Below are 26,011 nucleotides of genomic sequence, written 5' to 3' on the forward strand. Positions count from 1 at the left end.
GTCTTTCTGATCAACAGAAAGCTTTTTGTTGGGATAATCCAGTAAGTGAAGAGTCTGAGGACCGCATCCATGGAGTTGTTGGGGAGAATGACAGCACTAGAGCTGGTCATATATCATTATATGAGGCTTACAGACATGCTCTTGTTGTATTAGCAGTAAATTATATTTGTGGAACAAGTTGAGAATGTGTATTTTTGCTAATGAAGCTATGGTATTTGTTAAGGATGTATTCACTTATCTGGTAATCTAGCTTTAGTTGCACCAAAAAGTTAAAAGTTTGAGAACAGCCTGATTGCCTATCAACCTCGACTAGTTTTAGTAGGTTTTCATTTGCCTAATTATGTGTGTTCTCTCTTGATGTGCTGCAGATATATAACCACTGGCTCTCGAATATCAAGGATTGGTGTATAAGCAGACAGTTATGGTGGGGACACCGAATACCAGTTTGGTATGTTTCTGGTAAAGACTGTGAAGAAGAATATATTGTTGCTAGGAGTCACAGAGAAGCTCTCTCAAAAGCCCAAGAGAAGTATGGGAAAAATGTCGAAATATATCAGGATCCAGATGTTCTTGATACCTGGTTTTCGAGGTTATTTGTTTAACTTGCTTTTTTCCCCTTGAACTCCACTTGGGTATTTTTATGAAGCATTTGGATATTTATTAATCTAGAAAAAAAAATCCATCCTTTTGAACGATGTAGACTTCTATGTTTTGTCGCAATTTACAGTTCAAAGCTCCATGTCTTAGCTATCTGTCTCCCAAGCTTCTTCAAGGCTTCTGGAATAAGTTTTCATTGTAATTCTTGTCTTATTTGTCACAGAACTTAACTCAGTCTTATCTTATTATCACTTAGTCGACAGTTGTCTATGAGCTTGTCAGCTCTATTCATCACCAATAGGGGCCAATGTTCATCAATAAGCGCCAACTGCTGTTCTCATTTTCGATTTTGTTTCAATGATATTTTTGGTTTTCCTTTTTTCTCTAATATTCTCAATTATCATCTTTGCCGTTCAACATGCATCAAGCCTTTTTTTTTGGGGACATTTCGTAATTTTGTAAATCTGATGCTTCTGAGTTTATTCTCTATCAGCACCACATTATTGTATCTCAAGAGAAGTGTGTTGTTTCTTCTCATCTTCTTTTCTGCAACTGTGAAATTTTGACGTTAATTTAATTGTTTTTTCAATTTTATGCATTTTAAACCTTCAGTCTTTTATTTTCCGGTTATTACGGGGTTGCACCAAGGGTCGGCGTTCAGCCCTTTCCTATTTGCCCTGGTGACGGATGCTATAACGCATCATATTCAAGGGGAGGTGCCATGGTGCATGCTATTTGCTGATGACATAGTCCTAATCGACGAGACACGACGCGGCGTCAGCGAGAGGTTAGAGGTTTGGAGACATACCCTTGAGTCCAAAGGTTTCAGGTTGAGCAGGACGAAGACGGAATACCTTGAGTGCAAATTTGGGGCAGAGCCGACGGAAGCGGGAGTGGAAGTGAGGCTTGATTCTCAAGTCATCCCTAAGAGGGGTAGTTTCAAGTACCTGGGGTCGTTTATTCAGGGGTCCGGGGAGATCGACGAGGATGTCACACACCGTATAGGGGTGGGGTGGATGAAATGGAGGTTAGCGACGGGAGTCCTGTGTGACAAGAAAGTGCCACTGTTACTGAAAGGTAAATTTTATAGGGCAGTGGTTAGGCCTGCTATGTTGTATGGGACCGAGTGTTGGCCGGTGAAGATCTCACACATCCAGAGGATGAAAGTTGCAGAGATGAGGATGTTGAGGTGGATGTGCGGGCATACAAGGAAGGATAAGATTAGAAATGAAGATATTCGAGAGAAGGTGGGTGTGGCCCCCATGGAGGACAAGATGCGGGAAGCAAGACTCAGATGGTTCGGGCACATTCAGAGGAGGAACACTGATGCACCGGTGAGAAGGTGTGAACGACTGGCGGTGGTGGGTACGAGGAGAGGTAGAGGGAGACCTAAGAAGTATTGGGGAGAGGTGATCAGGCAGGATATGGCGCGACTTAGGGTTACTGAGGACATGGCCCTAAACAGGGAATTGTGGAGATCGAGCATTAAGGTTGTAGGTTAGGGGAAATTGTGATGTCTTTTCTACAGCGCACTAGAGTGAGACTAGCCAGTTAGGAATTAGTCTTAGGATGTTATTGATCAACTACTGATGATGGGCTTTATCTGTTGTGTATTAATACCTTACATCTTTCTCGTATTTCCTATATCTCTTATATTGCTGTTACTTTGTTATTTTATGGTATTTATGTTATGTTATGGATTTTATGGTATTTTATGTTGTTTTATTATGAGTCTATTGATAGTACTAATATAGTGTCTCTTGTTGCCTCTTTGAGCCGAGGGTCTCCTGGAAACAGCCTCTCTGCCCCTCGGGGTAGAGGTAAGGTCTGCGTACATATTACCCTCCCCAGACCCCACTTGTGGGATTACACTGGGTTGTTGTTGTTGTTGTTGTTGTAAACCTTCAGTCTTCGCTTTTGATGCTACTGGAATTGTCTACTTCTGCTTTTCATTAAACTACGAATTTGATAATATTTTGCTTTCTGGTTTAAATTACTGGCAGTCTTCACATGATTTTGGTCCATGTGGTTGCTGAGTTTCTAGTATCTCTGATTGAAGTCATTGTTCTTTCCTTTCAGTTCATTGTGGCCCTTCAGCACTCTTGGATGGCCAGATGAGTCAGCGGAGGATTTCAAGCGGTTCTATCCAACTTCCGTTCTTGAAACTGGGTTTGTACTTATTCCCTCTTCTTTTCTATTGTTTCATAAGGGAGTTCAAGGGTTTGCATTCTTCAACTTTTCTGCATCTGATGAGTTATTTACCATTTGATTTCACATAGTTCAATGTATAACCCCCAATTTTTTTGGCTGATCTTTCCTCTTCCCGTCCTGCACTGCACAGCCTTGAATTTCCCCTGCTCTCTTTCTCTCTCGCATTGATAGCAGCAACGAGAATATAAGGAGACCTAAGGTTCCGACATACACATGAGGTTCAGAAATGGACATGCTAGAGAAATAACTAAAAAGTAAAACCCTCCGAATACTGCTACTGACAATAACACAAAAATCCTAACCTTAGTGATGATTGAAACAGCACACACTTTTGTCTGCAATGAAATACACGTAAAACTTTTTCTTGGCAATTTTTCGTTTTGATTTGCTATTACTACGTCATTTAAATTTTGTGTGTTGCGAATTATATGTCTTGCAGTTAATTATTTGTTACAAAACTTGTCAGGTTTATGGTAGATATTTGAATTTTCTCTTCTTTCTGCAATTGTTGATTTAAGCTTTGGATAGGATTAGGATCCTGATATTAATATAGCTACTAGACTCAATTCCATAGTAAATCTTGTTCCCTTCAATCACTCAGTCCAAATCCATCTATTAATCAAGTTGGAAAAATAATGGAAGTATCCTTCCTGTCCATTTAACAAACCTATTGATGGAAATATGCAACTTCACTTGGTGTTAAACAAAAAGAAAGAAAGTAGATACATGCATTATTTAAGATCTTAGTTTATGCTGGTGACGATATGTTATCACTTAAACCTTGAGTTTGATATGGTTCCTTCTTTCCTATTTGAGGATGTTTAGTGCCTTGAAAGAAAAATCGGGAGGTCCCTCCATCTAAAGTTAGGTGAGGTAACCTAATTTAACTACCTTGGTTAATAGAGCAACTATTGACTTCTGTTACATTTACTTGAAATGGGGCCAACAGTGGAGAGGCTTTTTGATGAATTCAAATTAGGAGGGACCCTATATTATATGAAGCAAAAATATTAGTATATAAGAATTGAAGTACATTTTTTAGCTCATAAAGCGCTACAAATATGCAACATGAATTATTAATGGGCTGCATAATTCATTCATACTGGTATACTTAAAGTTGGTTTTTATTTTCTAAGAAATTTGAAATAAAGTTGGCTTTACATCATGCCGAGCTTCTTTGTTCCAGCTGCTACTCATGTGGGTGGATTCTATATGCTCATGGCATTAGATTGATTAAGCCAAAAGTTATGAGTTATACCTAGCTAGTTCTTCGAGATGAAGGAATTTCAATTTAGTGCTTGGCTCTACTAGTGAGATAGTCTATGTAAGATTGTTTCTAGCAACCAACCTCCAAAAATAAAAAAGAAGGGAAAACTCAACTGAATTAAAAAATAAAGTAAATTGTGAAATACGAGAGAAGGGAGGCGATGTTATTTTTTACCTTTTAGTTTGATAACCGAGAAATACACTGTTTACCGATTTGAAACTGGGTGGATAATTGGCCCTTCCCTCTACCCTTCTCTACTTAAATGCTAGACATGGTTTACTAGTAGGATATGAACTCGTGTTGTGCACTTGCTATACATTTGTGCACAACATTCCCTTCGCCGTTGGCCAAAGCTTTGGGTTTGAGATTTATTGATCACTTGATGATACTGGTGAATATAAGTACATATTTATAGGTGTGAGATACAATCAATGATGAGAGACAAACTTATATTGACTCTTCATTGTAACTTCATAACACAATAGCATGCACCATCAGACTCAAGTTGAGGAAGAGAAGTCAAATTGTGTCCATTTATTTATAACGTTAGAGAATTAATGTATATAGGATGATTAGTTCCACAAGTCTGAGGAAGAGAAGTCAAATTGTGTCCATTTATTTATAATGTTAGAGAATTAATGTATATAGGATGATTAGTTCCACAGTTGGAATAGGAGTAGTATGTATTGTGTAGAATGTAGATATGAATAGGGGCCTTGTATTATAGCAAATGGCTGAGTATCAATAATATTTTTCCGTGCTATTTCTCACATGGTATCAGAGCTTTCGTGAGAGAGTTTATCATTGTGCAACATACCAACGCCTCGGAAAAAAAAAAAAGAAATCACTCACCGTGCAATTTTTCTGGTGACTGAGAGTTATCCTCCTACATTGTCAAACGATTAGATCTTGGTCTCTTAGGTGTTGTGCAAAATCCGACAACACCATCAAATTCAGCATTGTACGACGACCAAACCCCACAAAACCCTGCCGGTAGATTCCCTTCCATGCGCCCCTATGCTCCAGGCAGAAGCAGAATGCTGGTAAAATATAGAGTGATTAGCTTCACCATGAGTCATGCTAAATTCCTGAATAACTATGCTGAACTTATTAAACCAGGCTCGAGGAAACTGTTTTAGACCATAGAGGGACCGACTCAACTGACATACAAGGCCACTAGATGGATTTTGTTACCTAATCCTTACTAAATCACTAGACTCATATCTCGTCCTCCTTTAATAGCTTGTCCTGTCATTGAGTAATCAGATTTATTACATAAACGGTTGGGACATCCAAGTTTATCAAAACTTCAGAAAATGGTATTTGGTTTGTCTCACTTGTCCATTCTAGAGTGTGAGTCATGTCAGCTCGGTAAGAATACTCGCTCCTATTTTCCTCGGCGTCTTGATAATCGGGCAGTTACCTTTCACTTTAGTCCATTCAGATGTTTGTGGTCGTAGTCGGTTCAGTTCTACCTTGGGATTCCGCTACTTTGTCAATTTCATTGATGAATATTCTAGGTGCACTTGGATACTCTTGGTGCAAAATTGATTTGAGTTATTTTCTATTTTTCAGATCTTCCATGCTGAAATTCAAAAATAAATTTGGGATTTCTATCTGCACATTTCGTAGTGATAATGTTTCAGAGTATTTGTCTTCTCCATTTCTGAATTCTTGTGGGATCATTCATCAAATATCTTGTCCATACACATCTCAACAAAATGGGGTAGCTGAAAGGAAGAATAGGCATCTCAATGAGACTACTCGTAATCTACTCATACAATCTCATATTCCATTGCGTTTTTTGGGGATGCAATCTTCACATCTTGTTATCTTATTAATCGTATGCCATTCTCAGCTATCCAGAATCAAATTTCATTCTCTGTCTTGTTTCCCTGCTCACCTTTGTCCTCCCCCCCCCCTTTGGGGGCACATGTTTTGTTGATAACCTTACATAGGAAAAGATAAATTAGCTACCCGTGATGGTAAGTGCGTATTATTAGGATACTGGAGAATGCAAAAGGGATATCGATGCTATTCACTTGATCTCCAGCGGTGCCTTATGTCTGCTGATGTTACCTTCTTTGGAACCCAATCATACTTCACTAGTCCAAGTGATGACTTAGACATCTCTGAGGTGTTACCAGTTTCATCTTTTGGAGATTCAGGCACTATCTCTCCTTCATATTCTATAGCTCTGGCTCCACCACCTACATCTCCACTTTCATCACCTACAGCTACAACTATAGCTACAAAAATGTCCTGAAAGAGTAAGAAACAAAATGTGGTTGCTTGATCTAATGCAGAAGCAGAATATCGAGCAATGGCTCTGGCAACGTGTGAGCTAGTTTGGATCAAACAGATGCTCAAAGAATTGAAGTTTGAAAAAAATGTTAGATGAAACTTGTGCGTGATAATCAAGCTGCCTTTTATATTGCATCAAATCCGGTGTTCTATGGAGGACTAAACACATTGAGATTGACTGCCACTTAATAAGCGAAAACATGTAAGTGAATAAACAAAATTCCATACTCGTTCTCATAGATACATATAGAATTCTGCGAAAAGCCGTATTTGATGAAAGTCGTATGTACGGCTTGGAGGGAGATCTTTCATATCTTTCGAGATCCACCCTACAATATATGAGGTGAAAAATCCAAAATAAGTGATTTTAACCCTTATAAAAAAGAAAACTGATTCTTGAACCCCTTTCACGCTCATGTTATGTCGAGGTAGTGCAGGAAAAAAAATAGCAAAATTCGATCCAATTTATCGTAATCAATTAGTTAACATGTTGGTTAATCATATTCTCAAACACGGAAAAAACCATTGGCTTATCAAATTATCCATCGAGCCATGAAAAAGATTTAACAAAAGACAGAAACAAATCCACTATCTGTTTTATGTCAAGCAATACATGGAGTAACTCCCGATATAATAGTAAAAGCAAGACGTATAGGTGGATCGATTCATCAAGTTCCCATTGAAATAGGATCCACACAGGGAAAAGCCTTGCCATTGCCATTCGTTGGTTATCAGAGACATCCCAAAAATGTCCGGGTCGAAATATGGCTTTCAAATTAAGTTTCGAATTAAGAATGTTGGGTTGCCTGAAATCTGAATATCCCTGGAAAAGTACAGTGGAAAAATGGTTTGGACTGGCCAAAATAGCAGCAGGTTCCTGAGAGAGGTGACTGAAAAAAGGAACGGTGTTGCTGGTGCGATCACTGGAAAGAGGTGCTGTGCTGCCAGAACAGTTACAGGAAAGAGACGCAGCACTCTTGGAACAGTTTGGTGCTGTTGGAACAGTTATCAATTACATGCAACAATAATCTTTGAAAAGAAAATTTTCCTTCCAAGGCTACTTAGTCCTCCAACTAGAAACTCTGTTCTATGTGAGAAATACTAGTAGAGAAGAAAAGAAATGTAATGATTACATGATAAACATGGAATACAAGACACCTATTTATAAGCGCGAGATAGCATCAACACGTTATATTGATCCAATGAGGGATAGCTTAATAGTAACTCTAATGTTATAACTTTCACATACTAACACTTGACATTTAATATATCTAGGAATATATTTATTGATTTTTTCTTTTCCTTTGTTTCAAGAAAGTCAATAGGTTTCATATTTTTATTTTTAGTATCTTTTCTAGCCTATCCTGTAATCCGACACTTGTATGTTGCTATTGCATTTGACTCCCCTAGATATAGGGGCCTGTGGGTTGATTGGATTGCAAGACTGGCTGCCAATGGTCTCAATGTGTTCATTTTCGTGGATTTAGCAAATTAGTAGGGAGCTTTTGTATTCTGGAAGCACTTGTCATGTCTTTACTTCCAGCTCTTTTTCTCTTCTATGGTTAATTATTGCCATGTTTCGAAATTATAACAATGCTATACTGCCATAGTCTCTGAATAGTTACTTGGTAACAGGCACGACATACTGTTCTTTTGGGTGGCACGAATGGTGATGATGGGAATTGAGTTTACTGGGACTGTCCCCTTCTCAAATGTTTATCTTCATGGACTAATTCGTGACTCTCAAGTGAGTTCATGCTTTTAATTTACTTGCTTTGAATGTATGTCCTTAATCTTCTTGATCCATTTTTTCTGGATAATTTATTGACCATGCTAGTTGATTTATTGTTCAGTGCAGTTACTTGTCCTGTAAATACAATTCCCTTTTGTTTTGTACAAAATGTGCGTCTGGTTGTTGCAAATTTACATTTGTCCTAAGCCGATGCGTTTAGTTAATTCACATTTCCCTTCCTGCTCTTCGCTACCGTTTCAGCATGAAGGTATGCCTAGTAACATTGTTTTACTACTTGTAAAGAAGAGCTTCTGCTGTTTCGGAGGAAAGAGAACATTATATTCTTCCTAGTTCTCTGGTGGAAGTGTCCAACTTCTAAAAAAGTTGTTCCAGGCCCTGCATTGAAGTTAATATTTTACAGATATCCCCGAACTTCTCGTTGATTGGTCTTTGGATTGATGGGCTCCAAGTATGCAGTTTTTGTTGAACGTCATGTACATATTTGTGATAATGAGTTGAGATTTGCTGAAATAATTGAATATGGGTTGAACCTGCGGTATCTGCATCTGAGTTTCCTCCTGGACTAATCTCAAGCCATCATTAGTTATGATAAGATATGGATTTACATCTCCATTTCCATGCATCTTTTACTCTATATATTATAGCTTTAAACTTGTCAATGCCCTGTTCCAGGGCAGAAAAATGTCTAAAACATTGGGGAATGTCATAGATCCCCTCGACACCATTGCAGAGTATGGCACAGATGCTTTGCGCTTCACTCTTGCCTTAGGGACTGCTGGTCAGGTTTGTTATGAGCTCATTTTGTCACTAAATCATGGATATGCATATTCCTTTTTCTGCAATGGTGTCCACTTTGGATGCTTTCATCAGCCAGCTTATCTCTTTGTTATAGGATCTAAATTTGTCCATGGAAAGGTTGACCTCTAACAAGGCATTCACCAACAAATTATGGAATGCTGGCAAGTTCATATTGCGGAATTTGCCTCATCAAGATGACACTCTTGCTTGGGAAGCTTTACTGGCCCATAAGGTTTGTCGATTTTGGTGTTTCAACCCAAATATATGTTTTATGACAGTTTGCTTCAAGATCTGTGGATCAGAAGCAGTAAGGCAACATGCAATACGAATGTTTGAAAGAGCTGAAATACTTATTAAAAAGCAAAATGCCTGGAAGAACTGAGATAAGTATTTCAGTAAATGAAATGAAAAAATGCACTAAATCAGAGATCGTCAAAGTGTCAGATTGTGTTTGGTGATTCACATTGACTATCAGATTGAGCTTCGTGACCAGTAAGGGCTTAAATACTCAAGAGCTTAATCCTGGTTGTTGACAAAACTCTCAAACACGTCCAATTTTTTAATTTACTCTGTTTTGCAGCATAGGCTGGCAGCTCAGAAAATTTTCGCTGTTAAATATTTTGGTATATACGCACGTCTCTCAATATTGAAGTCAAGTTCTTCGAGAGTTCTCAATTCTGCATGGCATGCAAATTCACGTCCTAGAACATAGTTGCTCCAAAAGAATTATGTTCTCACCGAAGCCCAAATATTTGGTGTTCAAATCAAGATCCTTGGTTTCTATGTAGATTCTAAAGTGAGAAACTTTTGAAGTACAATGAAATCACTTCTTCAAAATATCTTAGATGGTTATTCACCGGTGAACTTCAATGATCACATAATAAAAAGTAGGAGTAATCCCAAGGTTTTCAAGGGTCCAAAGTTGACTTATGTTTGAATTCTGCATTACGTGCCAATAATATAACATACGAAATGCTTATATATTGCACTATCTACTGTTTTCTCAGTTTGATAAAGTGGAGTCAGTGGTGAAGCTCCCACTACCTGAATGCTGGGTGGTAAGATGATGCTTTTGATCCTTTTTCTATTGGTAAATATGATGTTCTTGATCCTCATTATGTGCACTATGGCATAACGGTCCTGTTTTACCACTTCTACATCTTTCAGGTATCAAAACTTCATGTACTTGTTGATGAAGTCACTGCAAGTTATGAGAAACTTTTCTTTGGAGATGTTGGAAGAGAAATATATGACTTCTTTTGGGCTGATTTTGCTGATTGGTATGTTCTTCCTATTGTTTTAGGTGCTTTTACGTCATTTTGGTTTCCATGTTAGTCTTGTAATTCTTCTATTTTAGTAAGACATTATCCAAAATGTGAACTCTTGACCATCTAGAATGGAAATTATTTCCATTGAATTAATATGCAGAAAGAATGATGTTATTGGTGGATGGGAATTTAATTTGTAGTTCATTCTTATACATTATCTAAAATCTGAAGTGGAGACTATTTTTATTGAAGAGTAATATGCAGAAAGAATGATGGTGATGGTAGGCATGAAAATTTTATCTGTAATTCATTACGCGCTTGCATGGTGACCTGCCTTATTCATGCTCGAAGAACTAGTCAACTGTGACTAAAACAGAGGTCATCACCTCCCGACAAAAACTTAATGATACGTGTTAGGTGTATTAAGACGACGACAACAACAACAACGACCCAGTGAAATCTCACTAGTGGGGTATGGGGAGGGTAGTGTGTACGCAAACCTTACCCTTATCCCGAAGGAGTAGAGAGACTATTTCCGAAAGACCCTCGGCTCAAGAAGACAAAAAGACAAAAGGAGACAATATGAGTAACACCACAGAACTCATAGGAAAAATAGAAACAACATGAAATCCAGAAGAAAGATGCAAAGCAAAAGCAAAAGCAAAATAGTAACTTTGCCAAACTAGTCTCACAAAGTTATGAAGTAAGGCAAGACTCAACTACCTCCTAACCTACGACCCTAATACTCGACCTCCACATTTTCCTATGTCCTCGAAAATCTGAAGCCTCGCCATATCCTGCCTGATCACCTTCCCCCAATACTTCTTAGGCCGCCCTCTACCTCTTCTCGTGCCCTCCACAACCAGCCGCTCACACCTCCTTACCGGAGCATCTGGGCTTCTCCTCTGTACATACCAGAACCATCTGATTCTCGCTTCCTGCATCTTGTCATCAATGGGAGCCACGCGCACCTTCTCCCGAATATCATCATTCCTAATCTTATCCATCCTAGTATGCCCGCACATACACCTCAACATCCTCATTTCTGCTACCTTCATTAGCCCGTACATCATGGCCAGTCTAACCACCGCTTTATAGAACTTACCTTTGAGTATCAGTGGCACTCTCTTGTCACACAATACTCTAGGTGCTAACCTCCACTTTATCCATCCTACTCCAATACGGTGTGTGACATCCTCGTCGATCTCCCCTCCCCTGGATAACCGACCCAAGGTACTTGAAGCTGCCTCTAATCGGGATGACATGTGATTCAAGCCTCACATCCACGCCCACTTCTCCCGGCTCCACGTTGAACTTACACTCCAGATATTCCGTCTTCGTCCTGCTAAGGTTGAAACCCTTAGATTCAAGAGTCTGTCTCCAAACCTCTAGCCTCTCGTTAACATCGGATCACGACTCATCAATCAGAACTATGCCATCGGCGAATAGCATGCACCATGGCACATCCCCTTGAATGTGGTGTGTTAACACGTCCATCACCAGGGCGAATAAGAACGGACTGAGCGCAGAACCTTGGTGTAACCCCATAACAACCGGAAAATCCTCAGAGTCGCCTCTTACTATCCTAACCCGAGTCTTAGCCCCATCATACATGTCCTTAATCGCTATAATGTAGGGAACCGACACACCTTTTGCCTCCAAGCTTCTCCAGAGAACTTCTCTAGGAACCTTGTCAAACGCTTTCTCTAGGTCAATAACACCATGTGCAGTTCTTTCTTCCTATCTTTGTACTGTTCAACCAACCTCCTAACAAGGTGTATAACTTCTGTAGTAGAACGACCTGGCATGAACCCAAACTGGTTGTCGGAAACGGACACCGTCATCCTCACCCTCGCTTCAACCACCCTCTCCCACACTTTCATAGTATGACTCAATAATTTGATACCCCTATAATTGTTACAACTCTGGATATCACCTTTGTTCTTATACAATGGGACCACCGTACTCCACCTCCACTCATCCGGCATCCTCTTCGCCTTAAAAATAACATTAAACAACCTAGTCAACCACTCCAAACCTGCTCTCCCCACACACTTCCAAAATTCCACCGGAATCTCGTCAGGCCCGGTCGCTCTGCCCCTACTCATCTTACTCATAGCTCCCACGACCTCCTCAACCTTGATGCGCCTGCAGTACGCAGAGTCACCGTGACTCTCGGAATGCTCCAATTCACCTAGCACAATATCCCGATCCCCTACTTCATTCAGAAGTTTGTGAAAGTAAGTGTGCCATCTCCTCTTAATCTGGGAATCTTCCATCAATACTCTACCGTCGTCGTCCTTGATGCATCTCACTTGGTCTAAATCCCGAGCCTTCCTCTCTCTCAGCTTGGCCAGCCGGAATAACTTCTTCTCCCTGCCTTTTCCCCCCAGTTCCTCGTACATACGACCATAAGCTGCAGTCTTAGCCTCCGTGGCCGCCAACTTAGCTTCCTTTCTAGCTACCTTATACCTCTCCATGCACGCTCGCCTCTACTCCTCACCTATGCTCCCCACTAACTTCAGGTACGCCGCCTTTTTCGCTTCCATTTTACCTTGTACCACTTCATTCCACCACCAGTCTCCTTTGTACCCACCAGAGACGCCCGTTGAGACCCCTAACACCTCTCTCGCAGCCTCTCTCATACAGTCTGCTGTCATTGACCACATAATGCTCGCGTCACCACTGCTCCTCCAAGCTCCCATAGCGACAACAGCCCCTCCAACTCTTGGGTTAAGAATAAAGTTAAAATGAGTAAGCCTAGCTGTGAAAGGAGGTTATGAAAATGTTTACTTCTCCTTCATCATGAAACAAGTTTTCTAAATTCTACCATGAAATTGGTGATGATAAAGTGATTTCTGATACGTTTCTCTTGAGCAGAATGTAAGAGCCTCCTCATTAATGCTTACCTCGTTTATCTCTTCTTTGCTTACCCTGACAGGAAGTTCTCTTGCTTTTTCTTGGTGAAGTGGAATAGGCGAAATTTAAAATGTTAATGAACTTAGATAAGAATGAGATATACGTTGCTAATATGCCCATTGATGCTCCTTGAAGATGCAAGCTTTAATGTCATGATATTTGTGGGTGTATTGTATTGGAGGAGTACTATTGAATACATCTGAGTTTCTAAAACATAAAATCTGGTTCTGGACAATTTTAGTTGCATCAATGGCAAGCGTGACATGGAACCTGTTGGAGGGTTTAAGTGATAGGTAATCTACATTATGTTTGGTATAAGAGGGAGACAAATGGGAAGGGGGAGGTGGGCGTGCTTGTTTATTCCCCAAGGCGAACTATTGACCTTTTCATTGGGAAACTTATAGTAACTGGAGTTGGAAGTTTAGTAATGTTCAGTTCCTCCTTCCCTTCCTGCTATAGAGGGGTTGAAAAAGCTGATGTAGAAGTGTAATGTTCCTCCACTCTCCTCTTTTTCTTCACTTCTGACCCAAAGAAAAGAAAAAGAAATTACCTGTTTTCATTTATTCTTTTCCTTTAATCCATCCTATCGTCATCCAAACCTTAGCCAAATATAGTATAGCTTTATAATTTATCTATCTCATCTTCTGTCACTAAATCTCTGTCTACTTTATAAGGTACATTGAAGTTAGTAAAGCTCGCCTGTATCACTCCGGAGATCATTCTGTTGCATCTGTATCACAAGCAGCTCTGCTATATATTTTTGGGAGCATCCTTAAATTGCTACATCCATTTATGCCTTTCGTAACTGAAGAGCTCTGGCAGGTGATGTGATATATCCTTTTACTTTTGTGCTTTGATCAGTGCCTTTTATTGTTTTATATATGTATAGTTCATGCCAAATCCGATGTTACAAGATGAGTGAGGATTATGCAATGGGATATTTATGAGAACTCGCAATCTACGGAAAAGAGTTTCTCACTCCGAAAGTCTTAATATTATAGTTGAATAACAAAATATCCATATTGTTTACCTCCTGGTAACTAAAACTTACATGCAAATATGTGGGATGTATGGAACAATCTGAATTTTAGTTGTTTTACAATGGTATAGTTTTTATTTTCGGGTTTTTTCACTTAAAGATAGGTGTTTGTTTGAGGTAACATTAAAGGCAATGGAGCTATTTAAATATAGAGTAGTCAAAGGCGAAAAGCTTAAACAAGGCTAAAGTTGCTTTACGCGCATAGCAGAATTAAAGCATTGGCTTTTGCAGGAAAAAACGCTAATGAAGAATACCCAAGTCCCAAGTTAAAAATGTAATGCAAGAAAACATTACTACAAGTATAAATTATACTCCCTCCGTTTCAAATTATGTGAACCTATTTGACTGCGCTCGGAGTTTAAAAATAAAAAGACGACTTTTGAAATTGTGGTGTAAAATGAGGCACATAATATTTTGTGCGGCTATAAATCATTGAATAAAGGTAAATTGTTTTCAATATAATAAGGAGCCATTCTTTTTGGCACGAACTAAAAAGGAAATAGGTTCACATAAATTGAAACAGAGGGAGTAATTATTTGGACAGAAGAATTGTCAAACTATACTTAAGTGAAATATACAAAAAGAATCATGTCAATCAAGTTCATTGACCATTTTAAATTTCTAACTTAGATGAAGATATGTAGTTTGAACACTTAACTTTTGGCTATTTAGTTGTTAGTTTCTTATACTAAACCTGTAGTTTCTTGTTCCTAATCACTAACACTTCAATCGACATATTTTCTTAATGATTAATGTATCACTTTGTGAAGTATATTTACAAGGTGAAGAGAAGCATGCGAAGCTCGAAAGCTTAAGCATGTCTTAGGCGAGCTTTTACCAACACTTGTTAAATTTCATTTCTAGATGTCAGTCAGCCTCTAGTGAATGCACCCCCACCCAATCCCACCCTCACTCCCCTAAAAGGAAAAAGAAAAAGAAAAGAGTGGCTTAAAGCTTGTCAATACTTACTTTTTTCACACAAGGTCACACTAATTTGTTTATGAGTTCTAATGCTGATCCATAACTTTGGGTCCTAGTCCACTCATAGCTGATTTGAGTCTTCTGGCGTCATAACATGCCAACTTATTACCATTCTGATCTAAGTTGCTCAGACACGTTGCGGATGTTCGAAACGGGTGCGGATCTAGAGGTCAGATCCTTTGAGATGTAAATTCTAAGATTCGGGGATACGGATCCTAGTACGGATACGGATGAGGGATCTTGCTAAAAATAATTCAAAGAAATATATAAAAATATCTCTAAATTATGAGAAATTTTATGGAATACTTACGTATAGCTTGTAAAGTGTAGATTTCTTTTTTATTCTCAAGGTTATAGATAAGTAAATGATTGATTTCCTAGATAAGGTATGCTATTTTCTTCAAATTTACCCTAGTTTTGGTTCCGATTCCGGGAATTAAATTGTATCTCGTCTCAAAATTTTCCATCCGTCGTGGTCAAAGTACCCAAAATTGTTTGATCAGATCCGGTACGTATCCCATACCAACACCCACACTAGTGTCATGGCGACACGGGTGTGGCACCTAAACTGCCGTGTCGGAGCAACTTAGATTCTGATAGTCTTGCATCCTAGTTCTTTTCCCATGTTAATTCTATGTAGTTCTTTACTATAATCATGTCTGTGAAAGGTCAAGCCCCGGTAAATCTGCATTATCAGTTGATGAAATGGTCTGCAAATATGTGTTTAAGTAGTAGCATGGTCTTCCACCTATTCGGTATCACCATAGCTTCTTGTCGTTGATTTCCTGAAATGCATTAATATCTTAATTAGTAGCAGATTTAAACTATGACTTATTTTATCGATTTTTCTTTTAGGAGGATTTGGCTATTTTCTTGTGTTGTCGATCTGATGCCACTGTCATTTATAGTACAACAATAAAATAAAATAGACTGCATAATTTGGAAGTGGTTGTAGAATAACAGATGCAATATTGTCAATGTTGAAGCTGATATAAATTTCTGATTTTGTCCAAAGATAGCCAAAGTGGAGACAAAGGAATACCCACTTTCAAATAGAAAAGAAATGGAATTTGGGTACCCGTTTGTTTCCAAATTCGGTTAACATTGGGAAGAAATAGAAATCTAATATCAGCTTCAATGTTGATGATACTGGTCAATTATTCCACATATATCTCTACATCAGCTTTTATTTGGCCTTGGGCCTGCTAGCTGATGAGGATGCAAGCAGTAACTTAGCTTGCTGCAAAATCTGGAAATCTTATATGATTATTCAGTTTTGCTTCAATAGCAAAATAGCTTAAGAATACATGCTGTTCTCATTGCAGTTTGACTTCTCCCGTTTCTGCAGGCATTACCCAGTCGACAGGAAGCTCTTATAGTATCTGCATGGCCACCTACTTCACTTCCCAGGGATATTGATTCCATAAAAAAATTTGAGAACTTACAGGCATTGGTGAGTTTGATTATCAACTTTTCTTGTCCCAATTTTCATTTTATCTATAATTCTAGTTATCCTGGATAATTTATCCCTTCCATCAATTCAGACTAGAGCCATCAGAAATGTACGAGCGGAGTATGCAGTTGAGCCAGCAAAACTTATTTCTGCATCTATTGTTGCAAATCCAGATGTCATTCAGTATATCTCTGTAAGATCTCCACTTTATTCATAAACGTGGACTGTGTTCGGATAACTATTCTTTCTGAAAGGTGGTGGCTATGGTTTTCTGGTATCATTTTCCTGTGTTACTAATCAAACGAACACGATAAAATGCAGGAGCACTTAAAAATAATGGACCTTTGAAATGCAACAAAATTAATGAACTTATCAGTTAATATGCGCCTAGTTTCAAAATATGTCTAGATTCTTTTGATTTTTGCAGGAGATGCTGAAGATTATCCCATGACATTCTATAAGACATTGTAGAATATTTTGCCTCTACCATGAAATAATTACTTACCATACTATTCATTTTTTGATTTAAAACATACCATATTATTCATACACTGAGATTCTCATATAAGGAGCCTTTGTTGACATTGTTGATTGTGAGAATGCACGGGAGAAAAATTTATTTATTTTAACAATGTTACAATGAGTCCTATATATAATACATATTCTACTCCTATTATTCTCTTCTTTCGTTTCTTTTCTGATATTATTGTCTCCTCTGTTGAGCCGAGGGTCTCCCCGAAACAGCCTCTCTACCCTTCCAGGGTAGGGGTAAGGTCTGCATACATCCTACCCTCCCCAGACCCCACTAGTGGGATTTTACTGGGTATGTTGTTGTTGTTGATTCTACCCCTACTACATATTGGACTAGGACATATTCTACTCCTACTACATATAGGACTAGAACTATTTACACATAACTATCTAACACTCCCCCTCAAGCCGGTGCATACAAATCATATGTACCGAGCTTGTTACATATGTAACTAATACGAGGACCAGTGATGGACTTGGTGAAAATATTTACAAGCTGATCATTCGACATACAAGACCACTAGACTCCCTTGAGCAACAAAACCAAGTGGTTGCTGATAAGCAGAAGTTGGCCGAAAGGTCGCCGGAAAAATTTGAAAATAGTGAGACTAAACCGAATTCCACACTACAAAATAGGTTCTAAAACACCACCAGAAAACAGAAACTTTTCTGGAAATTACTGTTCACACCGAGAAATCATTGTTCATGCCAGAAAAAGTGCATTGTTCACGTCGGAGAAAATAAAAGTTGTCAAAATCTGATGTAATTTATATAGGTAGGCGCGGAATCACTGGACGAGTAAGTTGTCCTGAAGAAGTTTTGTCAAAAAGTGGCCGGAATGGCTCATGCACCGGAAAAGTTACTGTAGCTTGTCAGAACCCTAGTTCTGGCGGCACGTGAAGGCGCGTGACTTTCTGCCGGAGCGATTGACTGGGGTTTTGTCGTCTGACTTTTCCGAACAAGATGGTAGTGTTGGTTTTCGTACAGCACTTATCGATGAGGAGATAACACAGATCAATCTTGAGCTGTCAACCGGAAAGATGCACGGTGACTTGACTTTTCTGTTAAGATGGGACTGGGATTTCTGGGGTTTGGTCGCACAAGGGTTTCAGATCTGATGGTGGTACTGATATTATGCACAGTACCATTGTAGCAGTGATGAACCCTAAGAACAAGACGAATTTGCTGGAAAATTGCACATCAATTAGATTTTTCTTCCCGGATGTCGCTGGAATGATGCACAACGATAATTTTCTCACTGGAGCTCTGATACCATGTGAGAATGCATGAGAGAAAAATTTATTTATTTTAACAATGTTACAATGAGCCCTATATATAATACATATTCTACTCCTACTATTCTCTTCTTTCGTTTCTTTTCTGATATTATTGTCTCCTCTGTTGAGCCGAGGGTCTCCCAGAAACAGCCTCTCTATCGTTCTGGGGTAGGGGTAAGGTCTGCGTACATCCTACCCTCCCCAGACCCACTAGTGGGATTTTACTGAGAATGTTGTTGTTGTTGATTCTACTCGTACTACATATTGGACTAGGACATATTCTACTCCTACTAAATATAGGACTAGGACTATTTACACATAACTATTTAACATTGATAATCAATTCACCAAGAACTACTCTCTCATCTTTCCCCTTTTTACATGGACAAACAGACTTGTGGTGGTTATCATTGCTATCTTGTTCGATGAATACTACGCAATGGGATACGTGTTGAAGGAAACATTTTCTCTTTATTCTGTAACACTTCTCATACAAAATTTGATTAGACTAGAAATGATCACATATGATAGAGAGTGTCAGTAACATGTTGAAAACTTGATAGGATAAGACATGATCACATACGATATCTAGCGAGTAACACAAAGAGAAGAATAAATGAGAGGTCGCTTGAGATAGTTTGAGCACATTCGATGTAGACCTCCACGATCATTGGTCTGTAGGTGCAACAAAATGATGATTGCAGATGATTAAAAGGGACAAGCAAGCCTAAAATCGAATGTAGAAAAGTTGTTAGTTAGTTAGTTGTTATGTAAATAAGCATAGTCTTACATGAAATAGGAGTAATGTAGGTATTGTGTATTGTCATAAATAGGGGTACTTGTATTATAGTTAATGTACATCTATAATATAATTTTTCCGTGTCATATTTCTCACATGGTATCAAAGTGGCAATGAGAAAATATCCGGGAAAGAAAACCCAGCCGAAACAGTCGTCGTGCTTCAATTCCGGCGACCTTTTTAGGGCTATTTTTCGTCAAACCAATTTCCATCGATGTTGTGCAAAAACCAATACCACCACAAGGTCCCCCAACCCCCGACGACCAAACCTCAACAGAAACCTCCGGCAACCGACTTCTCACGCGCCGCCACGCGCCGATCAGAGACAATATTTTTCCGGCGAGATCTACTCTATGCGCTTGCGCGTGGAGCCCTTTCTTGCCACTTTTTGAAAAACATTCTTCGAAACAGTTGGACCGCCTTTTAATTCCGAGCTAACCTGTAATTTTTTTTAAAAATTTCGAGCACTTTGAAAATTTTCCGGTAATTACAGTAGTTTTCCGGCAGCTGCAAGATTTTTCCGGCAACTATACAGTGTTTTTCTGGCAACTATAATTGATTCTTTGTTTTATTTGGTGCTAATTTGCTATACCTCTTTTCAATCCAACAATGTCTGTGGGAGTTGATGTTTTTGAGTCTAAAAACACGGGTTCTGAAAGTTCCGGTATTATGGTAACCTTAGAACCTTTAATGGAAAGTTAAAACTACTTAGCTTGGGCTTTGTCTGTCGAGTTGTGGTGTAAAGATCAAGGTGTTCAATATCATTTAACAAAAAAGGCTAGCGAATGAGATGAAAATGCCAAAACACTTTGGGAGAAGGTCGATGCTCAGTTATGTAGTATCCCGTGGCAATCTATTGATTCCAAGTTGATGCCCTTGTTCGGTCTGTTCTAGGCATGTTATTTAGTTTGGGAAAAGGCTCGTACTTCGTACACTAATGACATAGACCATTTCTCGATTTGTTCATGTCATCCTTGCGATAAGAACGTTCCATTGGCTTCCTATTACTTTCTTGAGGATCCCAAAGAATGTAGGCTGAGGAAGTGATGTGCCCTTATGTGATCAGAGCCAGAGCTATAATTTGAAGTTTGTGGGTTCTAAATTTACCACAATTCCCATAGTTCGTCTCAGTTACTGGGTTTGCAATTAAGTATTTATATATATATACACACACACACAGAGAGAGATTTAATGAATTTCTTAATACAAATACAGAGTTTAAGCAAAGATCAGTGGGTTCGGCTGAACCCGTACCACATAGGTAAATTAACTACATATAGGGTGTGTTTGGTATGAAGGAAAATGTTTTCATGCAGAATGTTTTCATGGAAAATGAGTGATTTTATCACTTCTTTTCCCTTGTTTGGTTGGTGAGAGAAAAACTTTTTTCGGAAAATATTTTCTAGTGTTTGGTTAGAGAGTATAAAATATTTTTAGGAAAATAATTCTATATGCTACTCTCCTCAACCCACCTTCCCCAAAATCCTCATGTTTCCTACACCCCCCCCCCCCCGGGGCCTCTTTCCTCCTCCGGAACTCTAGTTTCTTCAATAATTAGTTATTCTTTTCAAATTCACACAAATCCGAAGGAACTAATGTGCTAGTTTACTTTTTCACACAAGAACAACGTTGAAATTTGAGCTTGATAACTAAAAAGAAAATATATATTTTTTGTTGAAAAAGATATTATTATTTCTACAACATGAAAAGAAATTACTCATTTTGTTGAATGAAAGAAAATCTTTTTTCTACATCATGAAAAAAAATACTCGTTTTGTTGAAATGAAATACTTTTCTACATCGTGAAAAGAAAATACTCGTTTTATTGGGAGAAAAATACTTTTTCTCTTTCAGGAAAAAAAATAGTCGTTTTTGTTGAAATGAAAGAAAATACTTTTTTTACCTCACGAAAAAAAGTACTCGTTTAGTTGAAATGAAAGAAAATATTTTTTCTACATCATAAAAAGAATATATTCGTTTTGTTGTAATAAAACAAATTACTCTATTTAAGACATGAAAAGAAAGTACTCTTAATAATATTTCTATTTAGGGTGGGAGGTGGGCAAGATTGGGGTGTGGTGGGGGAGTAGGGATGGGGCTGGGTGGGATAGGGGTGGTTTGGGGGTGGGATGGATGAGTTAGGGTGGGGGTGGGTTGGTGGGGATAAGGAATAGGGTGGAGAAGGTTGAAAAAGAATATTGGAAAATGTTTTCCCTTTTTTTGATAGGGAAAACATTTTTATCCTATTGGAGAAAAATGAGTTTATGAGGAAAATATTTTCCAAAACATTTAAGCCAACCAAACATGGGAAAACTGGAAAATATTTTCCGGAAAATATTTTTCTTCGTACCAAACACACCCATAGTGTTCACTATCTGCCTTCTGAGTCAGTGAGGTCAGCTTACCGCATGGCGGCCATATTATAACAGATCAGTCACTTCTGTTTGTTCTCAATTTTGTGCCATATTAAATGCATTTCTCTTACCAGAAGAAATTTATATATGCCTATGTGGATATCAGCACATGGCTATCACTTAATGCAGGGAGAGAGAGAAGTTTTAGCTCTTCTTTCAAGACTGGATTTGGGAAATGTCAATTTTGCAGAAGCTCCCCCAGGTATGTCGAACTCAAGTATCACACGTTGCAAAAGGTTGATAAACTCCGCATCGTTAGATCTCTCTGGTTTAATGTTCTTTTTAATTGTAGTTTTATCTTAATATGAGATGAATTGCAGGAGATGCAAATCAGTCTGTCCACGTTGTTGCTAGTGAAGGTCTAGAAGCTTATCTTCCTCTATCAGATATGGTGGACATCTCTGCTGAAGTTCAGCGTCTCTCTAAGCGCCTTGTCAAGATGCAAGCTGAATATGATGGGCTGATGGCTCGTTTGAGTTCTTCAAGTGTGAGTTCTCCATTTTCTCATTTTGCCGGATAAATAAATTGAATGCCAAACTTAAATTTACTTCAGAATTCCTTACAGTAAAAATAAAAAAGGCAACATGGTACTTAGAGGCAAATACGCCCACATATTGCGAATAATAAATAAAGATGTCTTACTTTTCCATTTACTTCAAGAAATAAAGATGTCTTACTTTTCCATTTACTTTATCAAAAGATAGTTTTATACTATTAATTTGTGTGCATACATACCATCACTTCTATTTGATATACCAAGAATGGTGCAACTAGGCAAAGTTTTATTGTGAACGAAAATTGGAATACCTCAGATGCAAAGTAGGCGTTCTAGTTTTTTCCTGATATGTTCAACATTTCAAAAGGCTCTCCCCCGACTGTTGAAACAGTATATAGTTAAAATCTTACAGTATTATGTCTTGCTTCTCCATTTCCACTTTTCTATGTCACGGACCTTATAGAGTTGCTATGTGCAGTTTGTAGAGAAAGCTCCTGAGGATATTGTTCGTGGCGTCCGAGAAAAAGCGGCAGAAGCAGAAGAGAAGTTAACTCTAACTAAAAACCGCCTTAATTTCCTCAAGTCAAAAGTTTTGATTGCAAATTAGTTTCATTCGAACAATCCTTTGTTGCCGCTTACCCTAGTTCAACCCACTAGAGGCTCATTACATTATTTTTGAGCTTTTTGCTCGATATCAAGATGAGTAGCCTCTTCCACAAGAACAAGGTGGAGATCATCTAATCGCATTCTCGTAAGGCATTCTTTCATCTTTCTTCACCTCGACTAGTAATTCCATCAAAAGGGTACTGCTTTACTTAATCTGTGTTGTGCTTCAGTCTAAGAGTAGGGCGTTGAAAAATAAAGCATCAAGTGGCGGCTTTTACCCATTTTTCTCATTAACCCCTAGAAAGAGTTTGGGTGGGGTGGGGTTAGATGATGTACAGAATTATATTTTTGTGAACATTTGTCACGTTAGTGATCATGATTGCTATATTCCATGTGTTAGAGTTGACTCGATTCCAGCTTCACAGAAGCACAAGTTAGTCTTTCTGTCTGTTATGATTTTTCTATCTTTTCAAATCTTGTTTGGTCGTCATCTTTTGGTTGTAATTTGTAACAAATGGCAGTTGAGATGCTCATAATTGTTAGATGCATTAATCAGTTGTTTTTCTTTATTTCTGTTAAATCGTTGCTAGATTTTATGCATCAAGACTAATAGGAATCAAATGTGAATCCTTGCTGCTGTATTTATACGCAGAAATCACGTTGGAGGACAGTGACGCCTTCTTACTAAAGTTAGTAGTAAGTAGGACTAACTCCCTCCGTTCACTTTTACATGACATGTATACTAAAAATAGATTTTCATTTTTACTTGTCACTTTATGCATATTAAGAGGAGATAATTTTTTTTGTTCCTGTTATACACACAGTATTTATTATTCATTTCAAATCATTTTCTCAAATCCAATAAAATATGCATCAATTAATATGAGTATTATGGTAAATTATGTACTGCATTTATTATTTCTTAAGGGACGTGAAAAGTCAAAACGTGCCAAGTAAAAGTGAACAAAGGGAGTAATTAACATGGACAAGCTGATCTGCCCACGGCAAAAGTAGAATTATATATTTGAAGAATCTGCGCAGAAAATGTCTCTTTCACTTTCTTGATTCATTGATGTGCTTGCAAAATGGTTGTGCCTTTTTGGTAAAATAAGTCGACTTTATGTTATGTATCATGATGCCTCTGCTTGGATTACTTGACTACAGTCAAATTTTAATTTGGTTTTTGACACGATACTTTCACTGGTCTTTCTAACAGTGTGCGGAATAACCAGAAAAAGAGGGAAAAATCGAAAGTGCCGATTCATTATAATATTTTGTTATTTTGTTTGCTCTTCAAACAAATGCTCTTTGTCAAATTAATTTTTTCTATAACCTTAGAAGGTTAAGAAAGTTTATTTGGTAGATTACCTTAAGTTTATTTGGTAGATTACCTGCCCGGCTACCTTTGCATATTAGCTGTGCATGATGATGGGATTGTCGACTCGCTTCAGGACTACCTTGCGATTAATGTTGGTGACGAGACCTATCATGACCCAAGTTGGGGGCCGTGGGCTTTTTCTTTTTTTAAATCTTATTGATAGGATGCGAAAGGTATTTTGAATGTGATTAGCTTGTCCATTGAGCATGAGTGTGGAACAAAGGCGTATCGCTGTCTTTATCCGACGAAGCTCCTTCTTTTGGATTATACAAATTCTGCCTTCGTTATTTTATCGCTTGAGCCTGACTTTGTTCTTCATCTTGCACACCGGCGGCGAATCACTAAGGAGTCGTTTGGTATGAGGTATAAGAAGGTATAGTGTTGGTATAAAAATTTAATATCACCTTAATACATTGTTTGGTTAGCAAACCTGGTATAAGTTATTCCGAGACTAAAATTAGTACTGGAATAGCTTATACCTTGTAGAGGGCGGGTTAATTAGTGTCGAGATAACTTATACCTTCTTCTTAGAAATTATGCTATTGTCATTTTTAATAAGACATACCAAACAATGGATAAAAAACAATACCAGGATAACAAGTCCCAGCATAATTAATCCCAGCATAACTTATTCAGGTATAAGCCGTATTCAAACCAAACGACCCCTAATGTGATTTTTATCCTATCGTATCAAACTATCAGTTATCGCTAGAGCACACATTTAGAATCAAAGAAAGATTAGTGAGTTTTGTTGAATTCACAAGTGAGTTACAAAGCATATGCAGGATCATTATCTAGTCCTTCCAAAACGGGGCATTTGTATTTATACCCGTTTTTTTGGTCACGTTTTAACTTATACCCGCTTTGCAAAAAAAATTGCAAGCGTATCCACTTTTTCGCGTAACTTCAGCATACGGGCTGAAGTAGCAAAGTCAATCACGCAAAACTTCAGCATTCTAGTAGACGAGACTGAAGTAGCAAGTGTGTTGAACCAAGTGTGCTGAAGTTTTTGTTTGTAATTGCTGAACTTAAGAATAGTAGCTGAAGTTTTGTTATCTATTTGCTGAAGTTTTTGTTTGTAATTGCTGAAGTTTTTGTTTGTTTTTGTAACTGGCGAACTTCAGCTCTAGAGCTGAAATTTTTGTTTGTAACTGGCGAACTTCAGCCTTCTATTGGTTCAACAAAAGGGACTCATAACTGTTGCTCCAGGCGTCATGAAACTAATACCGGACTCGAACTCAACGCCTTCGTTGGTGTAATGTTGTAGAGAAGGCAGACCAAGTACAACATCTAAATGATCAGAAGTAGAAGCAGAGTCACTGTCTCCAAAGCTGTAAATGGAATAGAAAGGGGAAGATTCTTTCTGTGCCTTAGCGGAAGAAGCAGCAAAAAAGACTAACAGCAAGATGAGGAAGAAATAGTGGTTGGAAAAAATAGCTCTTAAATCGAGCCATTATATTGTTACATCAATGTTAAGTTCCGGAGAGATATGAAGATCACTGGAAGAAGGAGAAGGAGAAAGGAGACTGAAATTGTTTAAAAAGTGGGAACAAATTAAAACTTTTTAAAAAAATGGGTATAGGTTAAATAGGGGCGACCAAATAGGACGCCCTGTGCAATTTTTACTTCCAAAACGCAAGGGATAATTGAATTGTCTTACTAGAACAATTCATAGTTAACATTCTTCATCAGAAGAAATACTCTAATGATGTTCATAGATTTATCTAGTATTGTTTATTGACTAATCAATAAAAGAAAAATTGTCTTCGAATCCCATTAGTTACACAAAAATTAAGTAAACAATAAACTCACAAAAAGTCATCGTAATTATAAAATAAGCCTTGACGAAAGGAATATTCTAAAAAATTACTTAAAGCTTGTTTGGCCAAGTTTCTTGGAGGTTAAAAGTATTTTTTTTGC

General features: G+C 38.1%; 1 protein-coding gene across 4 annotated transcripts in view; it reads left to right on the top strand.

Annotated features, from left to right (window-relative positions):
- The window catches only part of LOC104210778 (valine--tRNA ligase, chloroplastic/mitochondrial 2), a 42,530-nt gene extending 19,265 nt beyond the window's left edge, over window positions 1–23,265 (top strand). For all 4 annotated transcript variants that reach the window (XM_009759742.2, XM_009759744.2, XM_009759746.2 and 1 more), the window contains 13 exons: window positions 369–589; window positions 2,677–2,766; window positions 8,015–8,126; window positions 8,805–8,915; window positions 9,025–9,162; window positions 9,938–9,988; window positions 10,098–10,210; window positions 13,792–13,939; window positions 16,486–16,590; window positions 16,682–16,783; window positions 21,741–21,813; window positions 21,932–22,098; window positions 22,586–23,265. In XM_009759742.2, the coding sequence (XP_009758044.1) occupies window positions 369–589; window positions 2,677–2,766; window positions 8,015–8,126; window positions 8,805–8,915; window positions 9,025–9,162; window positions 9,938–9,988; window positions 10,098–10,210; window positions 13,792–13,939; window positions 16,486–16,590; window positions 16,682–16,783; window positions 21,741–21,813; window positions 21,932–22,098; window positions 22,586–22,714 (1,560 nt within the window). In that variant the 3' untranslated portion in view covers window positions 22,715–23,265. The remainder of the gene's footprint in view (window positions 1–368; window positions 590–2,676; window positions 2,767–8,014; window positions 8,127–8,804; window positions 8,916–9,024; window positions 9,163–9,937; window positions 9,989–10,097; window positions 10,211–13,791; window positions 13,940–16,485; window positions 16,591–16,681; window positions 16,784–21,740; window positions 21,814–21,931; window positions 22,099–22,585) is intronic.
- The last annotated feature ends 2,746 nt before the right edge of the window (window positions 23,266–26,011 follow it).

The sequence above is a fragment of the Nicotiana sylvestris genome, chromosome 6 (genome assembly GCF_000393655.2).
Source record: "Nicotiana sylvestris chromosome 6, ASM39365v2, whole genome shotgun sequence".
NCBI lineage: Eukaryota > Viridiplantae > Streptophyta > Magnoliopsida > Solanales > Solanaceae > Nicotiana > Nicotiana sylvestris.